This window comes from Corvus kubaryi, unplaced genomic scaffold, assembly GCF_017639235.1.
Source record: "Corvus kubaryi isolate FWS band 111438036 unplaced genomic scaffold, C.kubaryi_AGA036_p1.0 37391, whole genome shotgun sequence".
In the NCBI taxonomy this organism is placed as follows: domain Eukaryota; kingdom Metazoa; phylum Chordata; class Aves; order Passeriformes; family Corvidae; genus Corvus; species Corvus kubaryi.
Window position 1 is genome coordinate 11,105,043 of NW_024581130.1, and position 23,243 is coordinate 11,128,285.

The 23,243-nt window shown below is 49.1% G+C and overlaps 1 protein-coding gene across 3 annotated transcripts in view; it reads right to left on the reverse strand.

Annotated features, from left to right (window-relative positions):
- Positions 1 to 2,242: 2,242 nt before the first annotated feature.
- The window catches only part of GRIK1 (glutamate ionotropic receptor kainate type subunit 1), a 109,337-nt gene continuing 88,336 nt past the window's right edge, over positions 2,243 to 23,243 (reverse strand). For 2 of the 3 annotated variants that reach the window (XM_042038155.1, XM_042038153.1), the window contains 5 exons: positions 22,970 to 23,088; positions 18,351 to 18,568; positions 13,657 to 13,882; positions 9,189 to 9,439; positions 2,243 to 2,709 (listed from right to left, as the gene is read on the reverse strand). In XM_042038155.1, the coding sequence (XP_041894089.1) occupies positions 2,554 to 2,709; positions 9,189 to 9,439; positions 13,657 to 13,882; positions 18,351 to 18,568; positions 22,970 to 23,088 (970 nt within the window). In that variant the 3' untranslated portion in view covers positions 2,243 to 2,553. Of the gene's footprint in view, positions 2,710 to 7,688; positions 7,854 to 9,188; positions 9,440 to 13,656; positions 13,883 to 18,350; positions 18,569 to 22,969; positions 23,089 to 23,243 lie in introns of all 3 variants that reach the window. The other variant, XM_042038154.1, reaches the window with a different exon arrangement.

Genomic DNA, 23,243 nt, shown 5'->3' on the forward strand with positions numbered 1-23,243 from the left:
GGGGTGCAGCTGCTCCCCCATGCCTGTGCCTGGCCGGAGAGCAAAGCCCAGGCTGTGCGTCTGAGCAGGGCATTAATCTGCCAGCAATCTGATTGAGTGGAACGGGCAATCCCTGCTGGATAGCAAAATGCTAGATTAGCAGTTAGCAACCCTTGTGATTAGAGAGATTAACTGCTAAAGACATCGCTCCTTCGGAGGCCAAGCCTCTGTTTGCATTCCGAGCTGGTAGCCCGTGGAAAAGCACCCATCTGGCAATTAGGGGAGCACGAACGTGCTGACCTGCACAAGGGGCTGTGCTTTAGGAGAGCTTTGGTAGCAGTATTTCTGCCTGTTTGCTTGTTAGGCAGCCCATTTTTCTTTCTCTGGACATTTAAGGTGTTGCCTTCTCAGAAGGTGCTCCTTTACTGGAAGAAAAAAGACCAGGCTGCTCCAAGCCCCGTCCAGCCTGGCCTTGGACACTGCCAGGGATCCAGGGGCAGCCACAGCTGCTCTGGGCACCCTGTGCCAGGGCCTGCCCACCCTCCCAGGGAACCATTCCTTCCCAATATCCCATCTACCCCTGCCCTCTGGCAGTGGGAAGCCATTCCCTGTGTCCTGTCCCTCCAGCCCTTGTCAAGAGTCTCCATCTTTCCTCTCAGCTCCTTCAGGCACTGCAAGGCCACAATCTGAACACCATCAACATTGTATTTCTCTTTTATAAACAATTGTATTTCTGTTTATAAACGTCCTGCTGCTGCCAGGAGAGGGATCTAATGAGGACACTGGCTTTCCTAATCTCTAGCCAGGCTTCTCTGCTGCCATGCAGGGAAAAAGGCAGGGAAACAGGATTTGCTGGGATACAGGGAGAAGGTCACTGCAATCATATCTGCTCCTACATCCACATGTACAACTGTAAAAAGTAACCAAACAAAGTGCTGTCTCTTCAGGCAAACATGAGTAGATTTTTTAAAAACTGAACTTGGAATTCTTTAATCTGAAGGTTTAAGCCACAGGAAAAGCTTAAAAAAAAGGCTTGATTATAAATCTTTTATCACTTTTAACCAAGTCATTTAAAAATGCCTTAGCTGAGGGCCATGGATGGCAGAGCAGTAGGGTTACAGGACTGGAAAATAATAACCTGCTTTTCAATCATAGTTTCAATAATAACCTGCTTTTCCACCCTCACAGCGGTGCTGGGGGTCTGCAAGGTCTGTTTGCCACCTGATGATGACACAAATGAGTGAAGCTGCCTGTTACAAGATTCTCTGTGAGCTCTCCCAGCCAGGGGCTGCTTTCCCTAATTGCTGCTCACCAGCCTCTGCAGCAGACTGAGCTTCCCAAAGCAGGCACAGGGGTTCCAGCTTCCCACTGGAGGCACCTGAAAGAGGCCCTGCTCTCTCCTGTCCCACTGTCCCAAACCTCCTGGAGGACAGACACCCTCCAGAGGAAATGCTGGAAAGCTGCAATAATACTTCCTGTTTTCAGATGGAGGAAAAGAAGAACGCAGGCAGTTTTGCATTGCCTGACAAGCACTTGAATGAAATAACGATTTTTTAAGAAAGTGGGAGAGAATGAACAGGAATTAATATGAGTCTGTCAAAACCAGGCCTTGTTAATCTGATTCATTCCTTTCTTCAAGAGCTTGACCCTCCATGGGTGAGGGAAGGGGTCCTTAATAAGCCTTTGATGTCCCTAAACCCAGGCTGAAATTCTCCCTGCCTGCACCATGGAGGGGTCACCCAACCCAGGCCAGACCTTCTGTTATCTTGGTGGCAAAGATTTGTTATAAATCTAATATTCTCAGCCCTAATTTCTAAGAGATTGTCATTTCCAAGTCAAGAATTGCTTTGTTGGCATCAGGATCTGGAGGATATGACAGTGTGATTGTGTCAGGGTTGCTCACTGATCACTCCTTGTGGCATTTTGATTTTTCTTTTTTAAACACCAGCACCTGCTGATTGTATCACCTGGTGCTATGATATTACCAAATAATCATGTTTTAAAAGAACTGAAAAAGGGAAAAGATGGTGGAAAGCAAGTTTCTCACAGAAAAGAGCCTGCACAGTGTTCCTTACGATATCAGAGAAAATAGAAACGCCTTGTTGCTGGATACCCTTGTGCTTCACACATTTCTGTAGTCACAGTTCGTGAGTTAATGGTGTGAATTTCCACTTTGGTGTCTCGGGCCTGGTTCCCAAACACCTGTGCTCAGCAGAGCTGCAATCTTTGCTTCAGAAGGGAAAAGAAAAGGTTCACTCCCAGATTCTTGGAAAAAAGAACCCTGTCTGTTGTTTATTTATTTATTTAGAAAGCACATACAGCGATGCACGGGGTGGGGGGGGACAGAGATGCAGATCGGGTGAGCAGAGAAATCCAGCCCGGAGGAAGAGCCAGACGCTCCCCGGAGAATCAGGAGTACATCAGTCTAGGCGAGCATTTCGGCTGCTGTACCTCTAGATTAAAAAAAGACACCGCAGAGAGCCTCTGAGGGCCGGGAACGTGTGTCCCCGTGCCAGCAGGGCCCCGGTGTCCCTCGGCAGGGCGGCTCTGTCCTGCCCGGGCTGCCCCCGCCCCTCACGCGATGGTTTCCTTCCTCGGCGTGCGCCGCTGCTGGCACGTCAGGATGCTCGGGAAGGACGATTTCCCCTTCGTCCTCGACCTCTTCTTCAGCTTCTTCTGGTGCTTGAGGGAGATTCCCAGCTCCTCCATGATGGCGTTGAAAGACAGACACTGTGGGGAGAGGGGATGGCATTAAACACCTCCCAGCGCAGAGCTCGGCCCGGGACCAACCTGGGCCCTCATGGGGCTCAGGGAGCTCCTCGGGAGATCCAGCTGGGAATAAACCCCCGGCTGCCACAGGTCACTGCACACATCTGGGCTTTCTGTCTAACTCGGCTTCCACTGACTTCCATTTAACTTTGGCTCAGCTAAAGCTGCTACAAATGTTTCCGAAATCCCCCCCAGGCGCATTTACGATGTTTGGGTTGGCTTCACATCCCCAAATTTACCCTTTCTCATTTTCCCCTGACCTCACAAGAGAAAAGATCTTGTTTTAAACGCCATATACCTTAGTCACAAAAACCCATGAGCATGCTAGAGAAAATGTCAAAGAAGAGTTTTTGAAGATTTCTTTGTCGTTTACTTATTTCCCCCTCATGAAATGAACAGACATTTCTAAAATACAGCCCAGCCCTCAATCTTCTTCTCTTCTTTGGTAAGAATCTTTTCAAATATTGTGTGTTGAAGAAAGGAGATAATTACTACAAGAATCAGGGAGCTGAATGGCTTAGAAAGAAAGAAGAAATCTTTGTTCTTCCCACCATCACAACATTAACAAAGACATTTGAGGCAAGTGGAAACATCTTTTAAAATCCACAGCTGGAATAATTACATATAACACAAAGGAACACAAGGAGCCTTTAAATGGAAGAACAATTGTTCTGTGCAAATATACATGAATAGATTATTTATATTGAAAATCAAGTGATGGCAGCAGGGGGAAACAAAGCTTCAAGCCCCTTACCTTCACCGAGCTGAATAAAGTGTGTGAGCCTGGTTCTGCAGCGAGCTCCTGCCCCCAGTGCCTCAGTGTGGGTGTGAATTTTGTGTCCTGTGTGTGCCACCCCGTCCTCATGGGCTGGGCTGCACACAGGCTGAGATCCCAGACTGTGGCAGATTTATAGCTCAACGTGCTCCTTCTCTGAAGTGCTTCATTTTTGTTCATCTCAAATTCCGAGGTCAATTAAACTCCTGTTAATTCGTGCCCCTCCCCAGGGTCAATAGGCACAGCCAGGGCAGTGCACTGCTGCTGTTTCAAATTCCTGCTGTGGTAGCCAGGCCTCTGCTGCTGCAATTATCATTTAAATACCCTTCCTTTGATAATATAATACGGGAATTCCTGTCCTCCTTCCCCCTGGAAGCAGCAGGAGGAGCAGGTATCCTCTAAACACACTTGCTGTATTGCTCCAGGCTCTTCTGGGGAGCAGCACCACTGATTGCCAAACTAATAAACCCAAATGCTCTGAGTGGCTGACTTGGCCTGGATTATTGCTCTCTGTGATCTCAGCTTTAACTGAGTTTTTAAAATCTGGATTACAAAGTGAATCTGGAACGCCGTGGTAAATAGGGACAGGATCCTATTAACCCTTTGTAGGATTGATCAGGCTTATTTTTATTTTCTTTCCCTGTCGTTCTCACTACCCTTCTAATGTGTTGTATTTAATCCCAGGCATCACTGTCTGCAGAGCACAGGCAGGGATGATTTCTGCAGGTGAAAGAGTGCATTTTACTGCCTTGTTAATAGGCTGGTATTTTAATTTTCCAAGCGGATTCCTATTACTCAGACTGTGCAATAACCACAACGCCTTTCACATTCATCCCCACAAAACAGCCCCATGAAGATCATTTAATATCTGCAGGCAGCTACACTGAACATATTGCTGGGAGGTTTGTAATATCTCATCTGTGGAGTGCCCAGTGGTTCCACTTCCAGCTGTCTGGAATTTTAAAATAATTATTATCAGGAAGACGTCAAGTTATTCTCAGGAAAAGGGGTGCAGAGCGAGCACCCCTCAGCCAGAACAGTGTGGGATTTGCAGGAAAGCCATGGATAAGGAGCACACCCCATGGGGAAGCCCAAGACGTGGCCCTCTGAGCAGCACCTGCAAAGCAGCCTTCAGAAAGAGGATGCTGACATTAAAATTCGATTTAAACGGGTAATAATGGATTGTTCTTTCATCTCATATTCAGGTGGCCAGATTGAAAGGGTTGCTTTAAAACCCCTCTTTTTTCCATGCTGTTCAGTCCACTGCTGAGGTCTGCCCAGAACAAGAGCAGAGTGGGCATGGAGCGATGCCTTTTACAACTTAATAATGAATTTAACATTTTGCTTTCAGCCAGCTTAACGTTCTCATTCTGGCAGTGTCAAAATGCTGCAGGCCGTGGCATGTAAAAGGAAATGTCATGCTTTAAAAACAGAATAGGTTCTGCTCTCCGTGCAATGTGGGGCTCTTTTCTCTGTGCCCTTTGGTCATTTCAGCAGCTGCTAAAGCTTAGTCATGAAGCTCCCAAATCCTTCCTTACACTCCCATGCAGAGGTCCGTGCTAAGCTTTAGGAGAATTACAGATTCAGAATTAAAAAAAAAAAAAAACAACAAAACATAAAGTCGAAACAATGAAAAAAAAGGAGTTGTAGTCAGGATTTATCAGTCTGTTGCTTCTGCTGCTGAACTACCACTGGGGACACGGCATTTTATTAATACCTTGCAAAACCAACCAAATAACAATAAAGAAGCCACCCCAAGCCCAGTGTGCTGTGTGGAAGTGCTGAGAGCTGTGAAAATCAAAGGATGTGGGGCAGGCTTCATTCTGAAGGAACTCCAGAAGAGCTCAGGGTCAGAGGAGGAAGTGCAGACGTCAGGATTTTTCTCCTGCACCCATAGCTGGGACACTGACCTGTGTCTTGTGCTGGAAGAAAAAGCTGGGCACGAAAGGAAAAATATCCATAATAGTTTCTCTTAGTGAGCAAACTGCTGCTGGGGCACACTAAGGATCTGTGTGAGTATTCTGTCGCTGATGGCATGAGGAGATCCCCAAATTAACTTTTTTAACCTGCCGGAGCCTATTGAGCTGTGGTTGCCAAAACAGTGTGACAGTAATCCAGGGCTTAATTTAATTCTTCCCCATTTACAGAAACTGCTCCTCTGTGTCCTGTTCACAAGAAAAAAAAAATCAGCCAAGCTGCCTGCTGGTCTCCCACATCATCTGAACACCAGTGATAGTTTTTGATAACTCTTTTTGTAGCTAGGCATGAAGCTCTGTCAGGGCCAGCAGGAGCTGCTTTGGAATCCCCCCAGGGAACTGCTCCCAGCCCGTGGGGCTGTCTGTGGGGACAGCTAAACCCAGGGAACGATGGCTGTCACTGCCAACGGGGCTGTGGGACTGACAGCTGGGAAAATGTTTACCCAGCAAGTGACAGAAACGTTCTGGATCTGGCACTAATCTAAGGAACAATTACAAAACCGATCCAAGCTGCAACCCAGAGGATTTCCTGCGTGGAGCAATGATGGAGATAAACACATTAGGCATCTTCCTTCTCCTCTGAGAGCTGAGAGAAGCTGAATTTAATTAGTTTTAAGCCTCTTTACTGGGAAGCGGCAAATAAAAAGTGCTTTCTTAAATCAGGTATTCAGAGGACCTAATTCAGGTCCTTGCCAGCAAGAAGGAGCACTTTATGGAGAACCGAAGCTTTCAGGGCCCCATTCAAACAAGTTAAGAGACCATTCTGAGCAATCTGCAATCTCTTGCAGCATCTGGAGTGGAGCATCAACTCCCAGCCCCGGATGAGCGGAGGAGAATTGGTACAGCCGAGCTGCGAGCAGCACAGCTTTGTCACAAAACCATAAAAATTTTAACAGGGATGAGAGGAAACCACGGGGCACTGTTTGCTCTGGCTTTCCTCAGGAGCCAGGTACGGCAGAAACCATTCAAGGATTTCACACTTTGGGTGTGAAGGCATCCACTCCAACCAGTCCCCGACTGCAGCAGGGGGCAGAAACGGCCCCAGGAAAACAGAGCAACAACTTGTTTGATGAGCCAGAGCTCCACTGAGCAGGAAAACATAAAATAGAGGTGAGGGGTGAGGGGAGGGAGACGAGCTGGTGAGGCTGCTGGGAATCTGGGATACGATGGAATACAGATAAAAGGTTTTGGAAACACTGGGGTTTGGCACAGTTCATGACATCCCACGAGCTGGCGTTTCCATGCACTTTGTGCATCTCAAATTGTTGACATGTGTTTTTTGGTGGCAAAACCACATCCAGCCCATTGTCCCCTGCCCTGTCAGTCCCTGACTGGCTGAGGGCTGGAGGAAATCCAAGTGTTGTCCTTGCAGGGTGTAGAACACATCCAGTGCCAGCCTCCTACACAATACATCCCACCAGGGGTTCAATATGCGAGGCAATGCCAGGGCTTTGCTGTCTGGGATGAATTGATATCCTGATTTTCCCACAAAAGAGTTTTGTCTGTTACAAATGAACCGTCATGAATTGCTCAACCAAGACAGAGGAGTTGCTCTGTTAATGGTCTGTGCGGGTGTTGCCTGAGGGTGCTCCTGTTCAATATGTTCTTGATGGTTACGTGGCATAAAATTTAACTGATGCCTCTGATTTTGTGCTATGATAGTTACTTGCAGGCTTTGAGTAATGAATTTTAAATGGAGGAATTAGCATTCATTAAATATTGACACAGGGAATAAGAGATGCCAGCTCAACATCTCTGGCTGCTTGTAACAGGGGTTCAGGAAGTTAATGGAGCCCTGCAGGGCACTGGGGAGGTTCCTGAGGAGCTGCCTGGCCCACTTGCAGCAGACACCCAGCTGAATGTTCCTGCCTGCTTTCAGTGATGAGGCTGCCACTGTTCAGCTGGGGTTGGGGAGATGAAAAGGAGGTAAATAATTTTTCTTACCTGAAGCAGGTGAATGACCCCGGGAAATGACAAGGTGACAATTGCACATGAGAGACTGTGATAATTCTGAAAGGCTGCCACGCTCTGCTGAGCTCCCTGCTGGCCGTGGGGCAATTACTTAAATACACATTTAAACTGCGCAGGTTTCAGTAAATTTGGCAATGTAGTCTAGATCAGCTTATCTCCTGTGTTAACCCTGTGCAGTGCTGAGCCCTGCCTGGGTGGGATGCTCTCCCCGGACACACCTTTGTCCTTCCTGACTACACGGTGTGGATCGAGGGCTGCGCTCGGATCCCTCGCTCCTCCCGGATTAACTTGCCACAGTCTAACTCCGTGGATAAGGTGGTGCCAGAGGTGGAGTTGGACGGGTGGGGTTGCTTACACTGCAGTCCGTAAAAAAAACAAAAGGCCTTGCATGCAAGAGAAGAGAAATGGAGAAAGTAAATAAATGAACGAAGCAAAACTGAAAACAAGCATGAGAATGATTCAAAAGCCATTTAAATCAAAAGAGACTCCAGTTATGGAAACAGAAAAGTCACAGATTGTATTCAACAATGCTTTGGATTAGCTTAGTGATAACGCACCCTGCACAGCATTTGCCATCTAAGCTGCTTATTTCACCAGGGAAAGGAGAAAACAATCCCAGAGAAACCAGAGAGAAACACTGGAATCGCTGGTATTGGGCTCTCTGTGAAATTGCTTCTGGAAAAGAAGCAGGATGTGCCACATTAACTCACTTAATGATTCTAATTATTAAGCAACGCCTTGCTGTGCAGCAGCAGTGCAGGTGCAGAAACGGGGTGTGTGTGCAACCCCGAATTCTGTGTTATTCACCCCACATATTGCTCAGTACGTTAACACTCCTGGGCTAAAGCTTTAGGTCTGCTTTAGTCCTGGTTTCCAGGAGGTTCTGCACCATGTTAGCACTTGAACTAAACATTTTAATTACACTAAATATTTTAATTAGCTGCAACTGTTCTCCAAAACATATTTGAATAAAAGACCTCCCGAGACATGAACAAAACAAAGATACCAATACATTTTTTATGCATTTTGTGCTAATACGGCCCTGCCTTTTTCACAGGGCGGGTGGTTCTCTAAATGGGTGTTTACACTCAATTTTAAAGATTGATCCCTTCTCACAAACTGCTCTAGTGCTCAAGGCGTGATTTACACACAGCATTTCCTTTGTTTTCCCTCTGCCCTTTTAAATTGCTCATTACACTTCAGTGGAGCTATAACCAGAATTTCTTTGGCTCCATAATCTTACTTTACAGTGGCATCTATCACGTCTCATCTCTCTCACTTCTCCCTGCTTTGAAGTGCACCCTTCAGCACAGCTTGTAAACCCCTGGCTCTGAAAAGAGATGCTTTCTAGAGCAAGAGGAAAACGACTCTAGGGATTTGGATGTGCTTTCCTGTGTTACTCAAGGGGCTTGTGTTAATGCCACATAAAAAACCAGCAGCCCAGGTGTGTAATTTATGCTCGAAGTTTTAAAGTTCAAGCAGAAACTGTTTGAGAAATTAATTGCCCTTGTTCTGCACTGCCCTGCTAAGCAGCACTAATTGGACCGTGGGTGAGGCACTTCCCTGTTCTTATTAATAAATTATTTGTCGTTAGAGCGAGGAACGGCCGGTGAGAGCTCAGCAGCACGAGATCCCTGCTCCAGCAAGGAGGGCTGTGCTGCAGAGCCCTCCCCAGGCCCAGAGCTCAGGCTGGCAGGGCCGGGGCAGGGCTCGCTCACCTGCTCGATGTCGCTGTTCTTGCGTGATTTGTAGATGAACTCGCCGATGGCCACGAACACGGACAGCACCAGCCCCGCGGCCAGCACGATGAAGATGCCCCCGATGTTCTCCACGCCGAGGGCGCTGGCTTCCTTGCTGTCCTCCTCGGGGCAGCCGTTGCCTCGCCACCACTTCTCCTTCATCATGTGCAGCTTGCCCTCCTCCTGCAGCTGCAGGATGGCGATGGTGATCTTGTCCCTGTATGGGGACCCTGCAAGGGGACAGCGAGGCCTGGCAGTGCTGGTGGGGAGCAGCTGCCAAAATCTGAGGCAGAAGCACTCCCTTGTCACAGGAGGGACTATTCCAGCTGGAAAGGCTGGAGGCGGGAGGGGGAATCTCTATTGGTGTCTGCCCTGGGGACTGGGAAGCAGAGGACTCCACTGGTGCAGTTATTTGAGAATTCACAATAATTTTAGGGTCCCCTAGTGAGGTTTATTTAAGCCTTGGCAGTGGGTTTTCTGGTTAAGTCATCCCTCCACATCATATTTGAATATTGCTGTGAGCACTCTTTGAGGATTTCTGCTTTGCATCCCCTCTACTGACTTGAGCATCTGTTGGCTCTTCCTGCTGCATGTAAATCAGTGCCTGCCTCGGAGGAGCCCACAGTCTCCCTGACACTTCCTCTTCTCATGTACACCTGCACCACGCACAGCTCCGCCTCAGCTACCTACAGCTTGTAAGAACACCATGTGGACAAGGCTTTTTTATTGTGATTTGCAACAACCGCGGCCCTGCAAGCTGAAAATAGCAACCATTCCATGCTTTTGGTTTGTAGGCCATCGTTTGCTAAATGATGTGTGTGCAGGCTCTGCAGCTTTATGGGCCTGGCCACTGTCTGGCCACACTGGCTGGCTCAGGCTGTTCAGATTTGCTCTCACACACTCTGCGCAACCTCTCCATCTTCCAGAATCTCTGCAGGCCATGTTTGTGAGAGACTTTTTTTTGTGGGAGCAGGATTTTGTGATCTCAAGGCGGGGGGGGAGGGGGGGGCTTGCAAGAAAGGTTCTGTGATTCTGTGAGAGGCCACTGGGCTCCAAAGGCACACGTGTGCTCCCAAATCCTGCCATGCTGGACTCCCTACAGCTGGAAACATTCAGAGGCTGGGCTGAAACGCAGTGCTGAGAGCCCTGTGTCCATGCAGCTACTCCTGCCCACCCTTTTCCCTCCTTTAGGAACACATATTAATAAGACATGAGGGGACAGGACACATGGAATGGCTTCCTACTGCCTGAGGGCAGGATTAGGTGGGATATTGGGAAGGAATTGTTCCCTGTGAGGGTGGGCAGGCCCTGGCACAGGGTGCCCAGAGCAGCTGTGGCTGCCCCTGGATCCCTGGCAGTGTCCAAGGCCAGGTCCAGTGGAAGGTGTCCCTGCCCATGGCAGGGCTGGCACTGGATGGGCTTTAGGGTCCCTCCCAATCCAGGCCATACTGTGATTCTGCGGTTCTCAGATTTTCTTAAACCGCCTTTTCACCAAAAGTCACATTTTGCTGCACATTAAAGTTGTTGCAAAGTCAACTCCGTCAAGGCACACCAAGCTTTAAGGCACACTGTGTACCAGAATTCCAGGGATCATGTGGCACTTCAGAAAAATCTCACTGAGGGCACTGTTCCTGAGTCCTTATGCATTGCAATAGCCTTGGAAATTCGGCCTCACAGATTCAGTTTTCCTCCTTATTTTGCTGTGCAGGACATTATTAAAAATTCTTAAAAATTCTTGTCCCATGAACACACGTCCCCCTCCCTGCTGTCCACTCCCTTCATCCCCCAGCCCCGTCTGAGGAGAACCAGCGTGAGGAACATTGCAGTTCCTCATCTGGTGTGCCAGCACTCAGCTGCTTCTCAGGGCAGAGCACTGCCAGCACTGGGCCATGCTGTGACCACAGCTGCCAGGAAACATGTGTCAGACTATCCCAAATCCATCTGGGAAGCCAGAGACCAGCACTGCTGGAGGCAGCCAGCTCTGAGAGGAAAACGTGCCTGCTGTAGGAGTGGAAGATTTGTGTGCTTGCTGTTAAAGGCCCAAAAATAACAGCACAGCAAACAGGCCAGAAACACCTCCAAAGACTGGCTTTGCACAGAGAAGGGAATTCTTCCCACAGCAAACAGCAGTGCCTCGCAGAAGAGAGAGCAGAATTGTCTGTGCCTTAGGAGAGTTCGTCCCCTGCGATGTGTAACGCTGCAGGACTCATCCGTTCCCCCCTCTGGAAGGACACAGCTGGGAGGTAAATGAAACAGCCAGAGTCACAACACCGCATTTGTGGGGTTGTCCACCCTTTCTTGTGGTGCTTACGTTGCCATCAGGATTAGCACAATCCATCTGGAGGGTGACAGGCACCTCCATATTTCTGCACGGGCTTTTAGAGTTTGTCAAGAGTGCCTGGAGAGCTGCACTGGTGGTGGTTTATTGGTGAGCTCTAACACCACTCACAAATCTATCTCCACACCTCTCTGAATATTCAGCACATTAGTTATGGCCTCTGAGCTATTAACAAACCTCTTAGGCCAAGGAATGCATTTATCTACTTTCTTAGCAGTCTCCCAAGGAACTGGGAAGAGCTTTAGTGCTACAATTACCTGCATCAGCACTGGCACAGATCCTGGAGTTAAACCTGCCCTGACATATCACAGATCCCAAAATCACTGAGGGTGGAAAAGAACTGAGACCGTGGAGTCCAGCCTGTCCCCAGTCCCCACCTTGTCCCCAGCCCAGAGCACTGAGTGCCGCGTCCAGGCCTTCCTTGGACACCTCCAGGGATGGGGACTCCAAACCTCCCTGGGCAGCCCCTGCCAAGGCCTGAGCACCCTTTCCAGGAAGAAGTTCTCCTGATGGCTATAACGGCAGTATTTTACGTGCAGAAGATGCTCTGATAAAATAATACATTTCCTGGATTCAAGAGTTCTCCTCCCTGTTTCTTCGGGAGCCATAAGGGGCTGTCCAGCTCTCTCACTGGGATTCTGGAGTGCCAAGCACTCCTCTGCTGCAGCAAATGCCCTGTGGTTTTACATTCCCCTGTGGGCCAGTTAAGCCTTGCTGAAACTTTGGTGTTAAGGGGCACAGGCAAGCCTTTATTTGTCTTTTTTATTTTCCATACAGCCTCTGCAATCAATACTCTTCAATGTTATGAGAGAAATAGCAGAGCCTTGGGGGTCCCTCTGAATAGTGGCAGGTTTATCTTGTTTATGAAATCAGTTGTTTATGAGGTGCTTGATGGTGCTGGATTATTCCACAGTGCTTGGGGATATCTATTCCCCTGGATTTTGCAGGTTTTCTTAAGAAAAAAATAAAGGTGCACTTCTCATACAAGAAACATCTTATAAGTATATTTCACAGCTGCATTTCCAATGGCTGCACTGTCTCTGAGGATTGCCATCTGTTCCAATTATTCCTTCATTGTTCTTGGTTTAAAGTGTGGCAGCTTTATAACCGCAAGGAAACTCTTGCCATGAGTTTGTCATTCTCGGGGATCTTAGCTTTTGCATCGCTTTCCTCAGGGTGCCAAGGCTGTAGTCACACAGCCACAGGAAAAATCTACTTGGGATGTCATGTCTGTGACAATCTGTCTGTGGTGCTCAGCACCACAAAGAATGACAGTTCCCAGTGCAGAGGTGTTTCTCCCTTATTTATATCTGCTCTGCCGAGCAATGGATGAACCAATCCCCAGGTGGACGGGGCTCGGAGCAGCCTGGGCTGGTGGGAGGTGTCCCTGCCCATGGCAGGGGGTGGGGTGGGATGGATGAGCCTTAAGGTTCTTTCCAGCCCAAACCCTTCTGTGGTTCTATAATTCTATGAACACAGGACAAAACTGGGCTCCCCAGTGCCAACTGTTCAGAAGTGCACAGCACAGAAATCTGACACAATTTTTAATGCTCTACAATTAGAAACTCTCAGAAAGGGCATGGGATATGCTAGCAAAGGTCTGCCAGAGAGAGTTCAGAGAGACTGGGAGTCTTAAAGCTCTGCATTAAAGGAGATGAATTTCTGAGTTATTTCATGACCTCAAAGCAACACCTAAGAGCAGTGAGGATCAACTGCAAGGTTCTGCGTCAGGGATTTCAGTGTTTTGAGTAAGCAGTTTTCTTTAGAGAAAATAGAGAATCCTGGAATAGTTTGGGTGGGAAGGGAGCTTAAAGCTCTTCCAGTCAGGTGAGCAGGGACACCTTCCACTATCCCAGGCTGCTCCAAGCCCCAATGTCCAGCCTGGCCTTGGACACTTCCAGGGATCCAGGAGCAGCCTCAGCTTCTTTGGGCACCCTGTGCCAGGGCCTCCCCACCCTCACAGGGAAGGATTCCTTCCCAATATCCCATCTAACCATGGCTTTGTCAGTGTGAAGCCATTCCCTGTGTCCTGTTTCTGAGATCCCAGGACTGAGCGAATCGTTTGCCTCAGGATGTGCTCTGCAGCAGCTCAGCCCCAGAGCCTCTTACCGATGGGGGTGCCCACGCCGTAGCCCTTGGAGTCGATGAGCCCCCCGATCTGGGTGAGGTTGCAGTTCCTCTGGGTCACGTACTCGATGCTGGTGGACTCCATGAGCAGGGCGTAGTCGGTGGTGAGCACGCGCTGGATGCCCTCGTCGTTGTTCTTCACCAGCGCCGTCTGCTGCCGGCTGCTCATGAACGCCCACATCTTCTCGTACGTCGAGATTTTGGATTTCTGCGGAGGGAAAGCAGGGCACAGGCTCACGCCAGTACCACATCTGGAGTGACAGGGAATCGGTGGCAGGGTTTTCCTTCCCCCAGCTTTTCCCTCTTACTGGCCTTTGTAGAGGAGTTCCCTTTTTTTCCCCGCTTTCTTTGCAGTGCCAGGAACTTCATAACCAGCCTGGCTGTGAAGTGCTCTGAGCTTTACCGGGCCAATGCCTTTCCATGGACTCTAGCAGCCAAGCAGCTGAGCCAGTGCAGCTGGACACTGCTGCCCTCGGACACTGCTGCCCTTGGACACCCCACTCCCGCCTGCTGGGGCACACCCACTGCTCCAGGAGCCTGGTGATGAGCAAAGCATTCATCTGCCCCTGTTATGTTGGTATCGTGTGCCTAAAAGTCATGCACTTCAGGGATAAAGTTTGAGAAACAAACCGAATAAACTCCTGCTTTGTGCTTCCCACTGCAATCCGACTTAAGGATGTGATCCTTTTGCCACAGGGTTAAGGGCAGCGTCTCCTCAGTCCCTCAGGCCCTGTCTCTGGTTTGCAGCCATCTCACCTGGTTCCAGGCTCAGTTTTAAGCACCAGCTTCAGGGGAGATTCCTGTGAGAAGTTGATTTTCTGGTTCTTTGAGCTTTAAACGTTAATATGCCTCACCTGTAAATTCAGTATCTGCGAATGTCACCTAAATTCCCCCTCAGTTTGGCGAGCCACAGGATACCACTAAACTCTGAAGGTGGCTAAGTGGCTCTTTGCAGGTAGAAACCCTTTTTACTCAGTGCTCAGTGGGGAATATTTTTGAAATTGATGCTATGTTTATGCACCAGACTGAGTCTGACAGTGAATTTACTGGAAGGATGTATTCCTTATTCAGAAGAGCTTGCAAGAAAGATCTTGCCTTCTCAACTTGCCAGCTCCCGTTTTTTCCAGGATAGATCCTGTGCCAAATGTGCCCTTTGAATTTTTATTAGTTTCAGCAGAAACACATCTGCACTTTAGAAGGGAGGAGCTGGCACGAGCTGCCACACAGGATGAAGATCTGTTATCATGGAGGGGCAAGGCAGCGATGGAAGATTTATGGACATGCTGGAAACAGAGCAGGGCAGCAGTCCGGAGAAATAAATGTGTGTCACTACTTGGGGATGGGAAACATCTTGCCTTCAGCTGGATTTCTCCTAGATCTAGCCATCCCCACAGATGGGCAGTGCTGCCTGGGGTGCTGCTGGCTTGCCCTCCTACAAGGCTGAACTGTCCTGAGCTGCCCAGGCCCTGGTTTTGGGGCATTTTCATCTGTTCTGGACAGATCTGGGATCTCTGCACAGGGAGGAGGCTGATTCTGAGGTTCCTTTCAAAGTCAGAACTCCATTTTCCCCCCACGAATAAATCCAATTGCTTCTGTTTTCATTGCCCTCACTGTCTGGCTAAAAGTCACTGCAGAAACTTCCTTGAAAAATATTCCATCTTTAGAATAATTTTTCTTCTGGGGGAACTGTTGCAGCAAGGACACTGGTGCTAGGCATTGCAAACCAGTAACAATCACAGCTGTTGGTACGTGCATTATAGACACCACTCACTGAAAGTGATGGCAGCTTGAATAAATGCAGATGGAGCCTTCAGGAAAGCAGTGGCAGTACCTTGCTCCTCTAATATGCTTCCCGATCTCCATCCCACCCAGCAGTTACGCTGGGTCATCTCATCTTCCAGGGGCTTCCTGCTGCTACTTGGAGCACAAAGTCCTAAATCAAAGCCCTTTAGAGTCTGCTTTGTGCCAGCATCTTTTTCTGTGCCTGATGGCTCCAGAAATCCTTCTTCCTGTGTGTGTTTCCCTTACAGTCCTGACAACCAGAGGGATCTGGGCTTTGCCCCTCGTGTCCTGCGTGCCACTCCCTTGTTCCTGTCCCCTTCACAGCGAGGAACTGTTGTGGTTTGCTTTAGAAAATGTTGGTCTGAAGGAATCTGTTCCTCTCGGCATTCCTTGGCTTTAGTACTGTTTGATTTGCCAGATCACCTCTGGCAGCACAGAAAGCACTCGGGGGAATGACCCTCCCCAGGGCACCCCAGCCCTGCGCCTCACTCCCTCACGGGGTTTGTGCTGCTGGTGCCAATCCCTCCTTTCCCTCTCCCTGTTCCCGGCACTCCAGCACTGCCGGGGACAGGACAGCTCCCAGAAGAGAGGCGGCGTCTGGAGTGTTACGGCAAAGGCGCTGTAACTGTGCTGGACCCTGGGTGGAGTCCGAAATGGAGGAACTGCTGCCTGAACTCCCCCCTGCTGCCTTCTCTCTGTCCCCTGGCCCCTCCCTGGGCTGTGTGTACTCATGTAGCTGTAGGAGATTTGCAGCATTTCTCAGTCTGAGGGAGGCAAAGTCAGAGCCTTGCTTTGCAGACAGAAGTATCTGGTTTTGTTCAGAGATCTACTCCAGGGTTTTTTATTCCAAATTTTGGACAGGACAAAGAACCCCTGATCTTGTGAGGGTCTGGAGGTACTTCTGTAATAAAAATCATAACACCTTTGATAAAACACGGAGTGTTTACAAGTGTGAGACATTGCATTTTTCATGCATTTCCACTGTGTCACCATCCCTGTGCCAGGGAATCCATCCCCAGGTTCTGCGCTGTCCTTCCCCTGTGCTTTGTGCACATGTATTTCAGGCACAAGTAAGCTGGCACATGTAGTGCATAAATATTTAACCACCTTGTCTGGAAGTTCTCCTTTAGAAGCTTACATGCTTTGAAGCCTCCGTATTTCTGCCTGGGGGATTAATGGTGCAAAAAGAAATCAGTGTAAAACTGGAAACAGCTCTAGGAAATTTGTTCTGAACTTCTCATGTTCAGCTTCAGGACCTATTTCCCCTAAAAACGCAGGGATGCAACAGGTTTTGAAGTTTTGTCTCTGAAGCTAAATTTTACTTCAGAATATCAGTGGCAGTGAGCATGCTTGGGCATGGAAGAGCCAGAGGAGAATCCAGAGCTTGCCTGACAGGTGGGTTTCCATCTCAGTGGAAATGTCAGCTCATCATTTCAGGAGCTGACTATAGCAAAATGCTGTAGTTGCTGTCTTTCTTTCAGCAAGGAAACATTTCTGTTCAGCCACAGGAGAGCCTTGGCAGGGGCAGTTCACCCTTGGCAGCCGCAGCAAGGACAGACTATACAGAACCCCAGAATCCTGGGATGGTTGGGGTTGGAAGGGACCTCTGGAGATCGCCCAGTCCAACCCCCCTGCCAAGGCAGGGCCACCTGGAGCAGGTGACACAGGAATTTGGATTTTAGGGATGTCTCCAGAGAGGGAGGCTCCATGCCCTCCTGGGCAGCTGTTCCAGGGCTCTGCCCCCTCCATGGACAGAAATCCTTCCTCAGGTTGAGGTGGAACTTGTTGTGCTTCAGTTCATGGCCACTGCTCCTCATCCTGTCACTGGCACCACTGAGCAGTGTGGTCAGAGTCTGGCAGCATCCTCTGACAGCCCCTGGGGACATTTGTGTGGGTTGAGGGGATCCCCTCTCAGCCTTCCCTTCTCTGGACTGACCAGGCCCAGCTCCCACAGCCTCTCCTCACAAGAGAGATGCTCCAGACCCCTCATCCTCTCTGTGGCCCCCTCTGGACCTTCAGATCTCCCACAACTGGACCATTCTGGGTGTGCATTATCTCTTTTCCCTCAGAAGGGCTCGTGGCTGAGGGAAGGCAGGGTCAGGCTGGGGCAGCTCTGCCTGGCACAGATGTTGTTCTGCCCCACTGCTGCTCCCCCAGAGTCCCATCCCCTTCAAAGGCTCTGCATGTGGGCCTCCATAAACGCCATCCTCAGGTACCACAGGGAGAAGACTGATCCGGCCTCATCCTGAGCCTGACTTCCCTGCTGAGACTGCTGACGAAGCTGCTAATTAATTCTGACTGTCACAGGATTTTTGTGCATGTATTCTGTATTTATAGCTTGTTGGCTTTTACACTGACATTTTATGAGATTACCCATTTTGTATATAATTGATACTAATAACGAAGAAAAAAAAAAGAACACAATTATCACAGTAATACCAAACAATTAGCCACAGGAAACTGTCTGTCACTTGCAGATGTGTTCAGGTGTGTGTGTGGCCCCTGTATTGATGGTCTGGGTAATACTGACCATGGAGCATTAGAAAAAGGGACAAACAAACTTGCATTTGCGGAATTACCATGGTGCAAATGTGACTTTCAGAAGGGGAAGCAGACTTTTCCAGCTGCTTTTTCGTGAGGTGGCTGCAAGGAAATAGGATCCCAGCTGGAGGAGGATATCCCCGTGTCCATGCCCTGGCTCCCATCAAGGGCAGATGGGTTTACTCCTCGCTGCAGTTCAGTGCCAGGCTGGTTTTCCACATGTCCTGGGGGAAACCTGCCGGGTTTTACATTCCTGTGCTGAAGGGTCCGCCGTGGCTGTGGGAACCTGGTGTATTTATCTACCCCTCCAATCCCTCGGGATGCTGTGGCTCTGCCTCCCGGGGCTGCCTTACCTTGAAGAAGGTCATGGTGGATCCGTCTCTGACAGCCCCGTACTCTATCTTGGTTTGCTTTGCCAGGTCATCTGCCGAGTCGATGGGGGATTCCATCCTCTCCACAGTCAGGAAGGCAGCCAGGTTGGCAGTGTAGGATGAGATTATGATTAAGGTGAAAAACCACCATATTCCTCCAACTATTCTGGTGGAAAGAGCTTTGGGCATCAGCTCTGATCCTGTTACAACACCACCAAGACAATCGTATTAAAATGAGGCTGAAGGATGCCTTGCCTGATAACCACAGACTGGTTTTAGGCACACAATGCTTTTATGAGCTGCAGCATGATAAAATGGTTTCAACAATAATCTCACAGATGCACAGCTGACATTTATAATGGTAACACACCGGGAAGGGGATGTGCGCCATGATACATGACAAATGGAATTACCCTTGAGCCCCCTTACCTCTCTGAGCTAACCATGCTTGTGATATTAACCTTGTACATCCCCAGCAGCTACTCTGGCATTTTTGTCTGCTTCTGGAGTCCCTTTGTGCCTGTACACTGCAATTGATTTTGTAACCAGAGTTCTATTCTGCTCACAAGTATCTGACAGAAATACCTCACAGGAGGAGCCTGCCCTGTGCCTCCTATCCACACATCTCAGCACCAGCAGGGAAGTCAATGCAGCTCCAGTGACCTCCAGTGAACCTCAGCTCAGCCCCCAGAAAACCTCTTCCTACCAATGTGTGCTTCACATTTGAGAAATCAGAGGGGTGATGGACACATCCCTCACATCTTCAGGGCGATGCAAAATTTTGGACACTGTATTTAACACTCATTATTGCTGAACAGGTTTCAGCAGGTCTCTGCCATTGCCCTAGCTCCCCACAGAGCAGCACATGCTACCTGCACTGAAATGGCTTCAGGCAGCTCGGATAACCTCTAACCTCAGCCAGAGATACTGCTGTTTCCAAGCACTCTGAGGCAAATTTTCTGCTCTTGTTGGGGGCCCATCCCCACTGAATTCTGTCCATAACGTGGGATTCAAGGATCTGGTTCAGCAAAGCTCTTAGGCTGCCACCTGAGGACTTCTGACTTCAAGTTAAGTTTTTGCATAATTATTTTGCTGATGAGGGATGGACTTAAGAAAATACTTAAGTCCCTGTGAACAGAGTGCTCAGGGCTAAAGCTTTTGATGTGACAAATGTATTTTTATTACTGGAAAGACACGTAGACCTATTATGTCTCCCCAGCTGTTCAATGGGTTCTGCAAGAAATTTCAGCATGTTTCAGAGAAGGTTTTCAGACTTTGGAAAAACTGTTAATGTGACTTTTGGGGCAGAGACCGAAAGGGTAGAACCTTCCCCACCAACCAGCAAACAGATTGGAGCTGGCTTTGTAAACACAGAGCTGTGTCTCTTAAAGGTCAGAGCTAAGCTTAGCCCAAGGGTTGGAGTGTGTTGACAGAACTGCCAAGCAGCGAGAGCAGTCTGAAGGCAAAAACTCTCACTTGAAATTTTCCAGTCCAAAAGGAGTTGTTTCCAGAGCTGTAGCTCTGTCTGGGTTTGTGTTTGGGGTTCTGCTGGGGTTCATGCTTTTTAGATTTTTTTTTTTTTTTAATACAATGAAATATTTCCTCATTGCTCTCTCTTTTTAAGCTGGGGTTGAACTACAAAAGCTGTGCTGATTCAGGTCACCCTGAAGGAATTCTTGCTTTTAAGCTTAGGCAGCCATACAAATGGAATTCCTACACTTGGCCCTTGATGCTGTGCTCCACCCATGGAACATGCCCGCGCTGCTCAGGAGTGGATGGAAAATCCCTTGTGCTGCGCTTGTGGGGTGGATGCCAAACCCCCTGTGACTTCTGCAGCAAGTGATGTTTGTGGGAAAGAACAGGCTCAGTTCACCGGGCTCTGGGCACCACAGCCTGGTGATTCTGCATGGAGTGACTGCTCTGCGGAGGTGAGAGCAAACCCTGCTCCTGGCTGAGTGGGGCAGCATCTCGTTTTCCCCATGGTCATTCCAGTGTCCACCTTTCTGAGTGCCTTGAGGCAGCAAAAAGTTTATCACAGAATAATAGAGTGACCTGGGCTGCAAGGGACCTTAAAGATCATCCAGTGCCACTCCTGCCATGGACAGGGACACCTCCCACTGTCCCAGGCTGCTCCAAGCCCCAATGTCCAGCCTGGCCTCGGACACTGCCAGGGATCCAGGGGCAGCCACAGCTGCCCTGGGCACCCTGTGCCAGGCCCTCCTCACCCTCCCAGGGAGCAACTCCTTCCCAGTATCCATCCCTGCCCTCTGGCAGTGGGGAGCCATTCCCTGTGTCCTGTCCCTCCAGCCCTTGTCCCCAGTCCCTCTCCAGCTCTCCTGGAGCCCCTTCAGGCCCTGCAAGGGGCTCTGAGCTCTCCCTGGAGCCTTCTCCTCTCCAGGTGAGCACCCCCAGCTCTCCCAGCCTGGCTCCAGAACAGAGGGGCTCCAGCCCTGGAGCATCTCCGGGGCCTCCTCTGGGCTGTCTCCAGCAGCTCCAGGTCCTTGTGCTGCTGGCCCCGGGGCTGGGGCAGCTCTGCAGGTGGGGTCTCACCTGAGTGGGGTAGAGGGGCAGAATCCCCCTCCCCTGCTGCCCACGCTGGGGGGTCAGCCCGGGATCTGCTCCATCCCCCTGCTCCACCCTGGTGCTCTCTGCCCCGTCCCTGGCTGAGCTGGGCTCTGAGGGACAGCTCTCCTTTCTGACAGTGACAGCTTCCCTGGATGGATTGGATGAAATGCGCCCTGTTTGGATGCTTTCAGAGGATGCAAACATATCTGAGACTTCCAGGGGAAAAACAGGGGAAGCAGCATCTAAATCAAAATGTTGCCAGCAAGACTCAGGGGCAGAGACAATACTTGCTGAAGTCTCTCTAGTGCCTTTTTATGGCAGACATGACAGCCAATCCTGATCCAGACTTTGCTCACGCTCTGTAGAAAAGAGAAAGTCTGATCATCACATTTTAAAATTTAATCACAAGTGGCTTCCAGTCAAGCATAACGAGCAGCTGCTGCCAAGGAGGAGGAGCGCAACGCTAGACCCAGACTTCCACCACCACTCCCATCATGTCCAAACTCTTCACGTGACCATGATGCACAGACAATCACACCACAAGTTTGCACATGGAAACATTTGTGTTGCCTTACAAATGTTTTTTGTGTTTTTTTTCCTTTCTTTCTTTCTTTTTTTCTCTTTCTTTGGTTTTGTTTTGAATCTTCTTAAAAGACAAGCAGAGTCTGGTTGGGGCTGACTGTCATGTACCCAAGGTAGTGGTAACGAGCAGACACTGCATCCCACAGTTTGCTGTGGATGATGGTAAACTCCAAAAAAGGCAGGACAGGAAACACAGAATCCTGGGGCACTTTCACACACAGGGCAACCACAGTTAGATACACACACCTGCCTGATACTGTAAAACCTCAGCCTGTGTTTTACTGACAAATTGGAAGGAAAACAAAACCAAAAAGCTCCAAAACAAAGCAGAAATGCTCTTCTTTCATCCAACCTCCTTCAAAGCAATTTCTGTGGGGAAGCTCTATATCCTCTCAATACAATAATGCACCATTAAAAGCAAGTGCATCTTAGGTACAATACAAACTTTATTCTCTACCATATCTAGAAAAAAGTCCTCTTTATTTTAAAATTTCTTTTACTGCTACTCATGTCTGTTAAAGAGGAAAGAGTAAACTGTACCTGTGTGACTGCAGAGATGGTTTTACATTCCTTACTTAAATGTTTAGGAATTTAATACCAAGGTACCGCTGGGCTTTGCCTTTTTGGTTGTCGTGGAGTGGGGTCTTTTTTGTTCAGCTTTGATTGAACTTGAAAAGTTTGTCAGAAAACATTTTCTCTCTTTTCAGTGGAGCCCAGTTTTGGTGAAAAGTGGTTTAATTGGATACCTTAGAACATAAATGCCATAAACAAATGTGTTTAGTACACAGGTCTATTTGAGTTCCCACATGGAGTAAGCTTCACTGCCCCTCCTTGGCACCTGAGTAAAATGTCAGCTCTTTCCAAAATCATCAGCAACGGGGGCTTGTGACTGGGTTAAGTTAAGGCTTCTGGGGTTGGATGCATTTACAGAGGGATGGGACTCACACCTGCAGGAAAGCCATAGAAAACAAGGGTTTGGTGTTGATTTTAAGCAACGTGTTTGACAAGTGCCTGCAAACTCAACAACCCTTCTGGAGAAAGAGCATCTTCCCTTGTTTGGCAGCTGGAACAGTTCTTCTAGGGCAGCTAAGGCTGTTTGTGTTGGGATGGAGCCCAACATTTTCCTGTTGCCAAACCTCTCATACCAATGAACTCAAATTGAGCGTGAAGCACCTCATATCCCTCTTGCAATTAATTCATATTTCAGCTGCAGAACGCCTGCATGGTCCTGTCTGCTCCCCCTTCTCTCAGCTGCTTGCCCTCCTTCCTCCTGGTCGGGGTTGCACAGGTTCCCCTGTGGCAGTGGCACATGGCTTTGTTCCCTTCTGCTACTCTGGGTGTGTGAGATCAGGTTTTACAGTACATGCTGCATTTACAGAGGGTGGAGTTTACCAGCACAGAAGCCCTTGAGCAGACTGTGGGACGTGTGCGAGACCGAAGTGTAACCGGTGTACCTTGCTGCATGAGAGCTCCAACTCCAAACCAGAAACTATTTAGTAAAGTAAAATTGTTTTCCACCACATCTGAGTCTGGGTTGCACGGGTGGGGGTTATACCACTCGTATGGTGTAAACCTGTGGCAGTCAACAGAAACAGTCTGTAAACATCGAGCAGAGGACACACAGCAAACCTGCTGAGCGGTGCTCCCCGGCACGGCACCACGCAGGGAACGGGCAAGGGACAGCCTGCCATGGAGGGCTGGCCCCGGGACATCCAGCAAAGGAGAGCC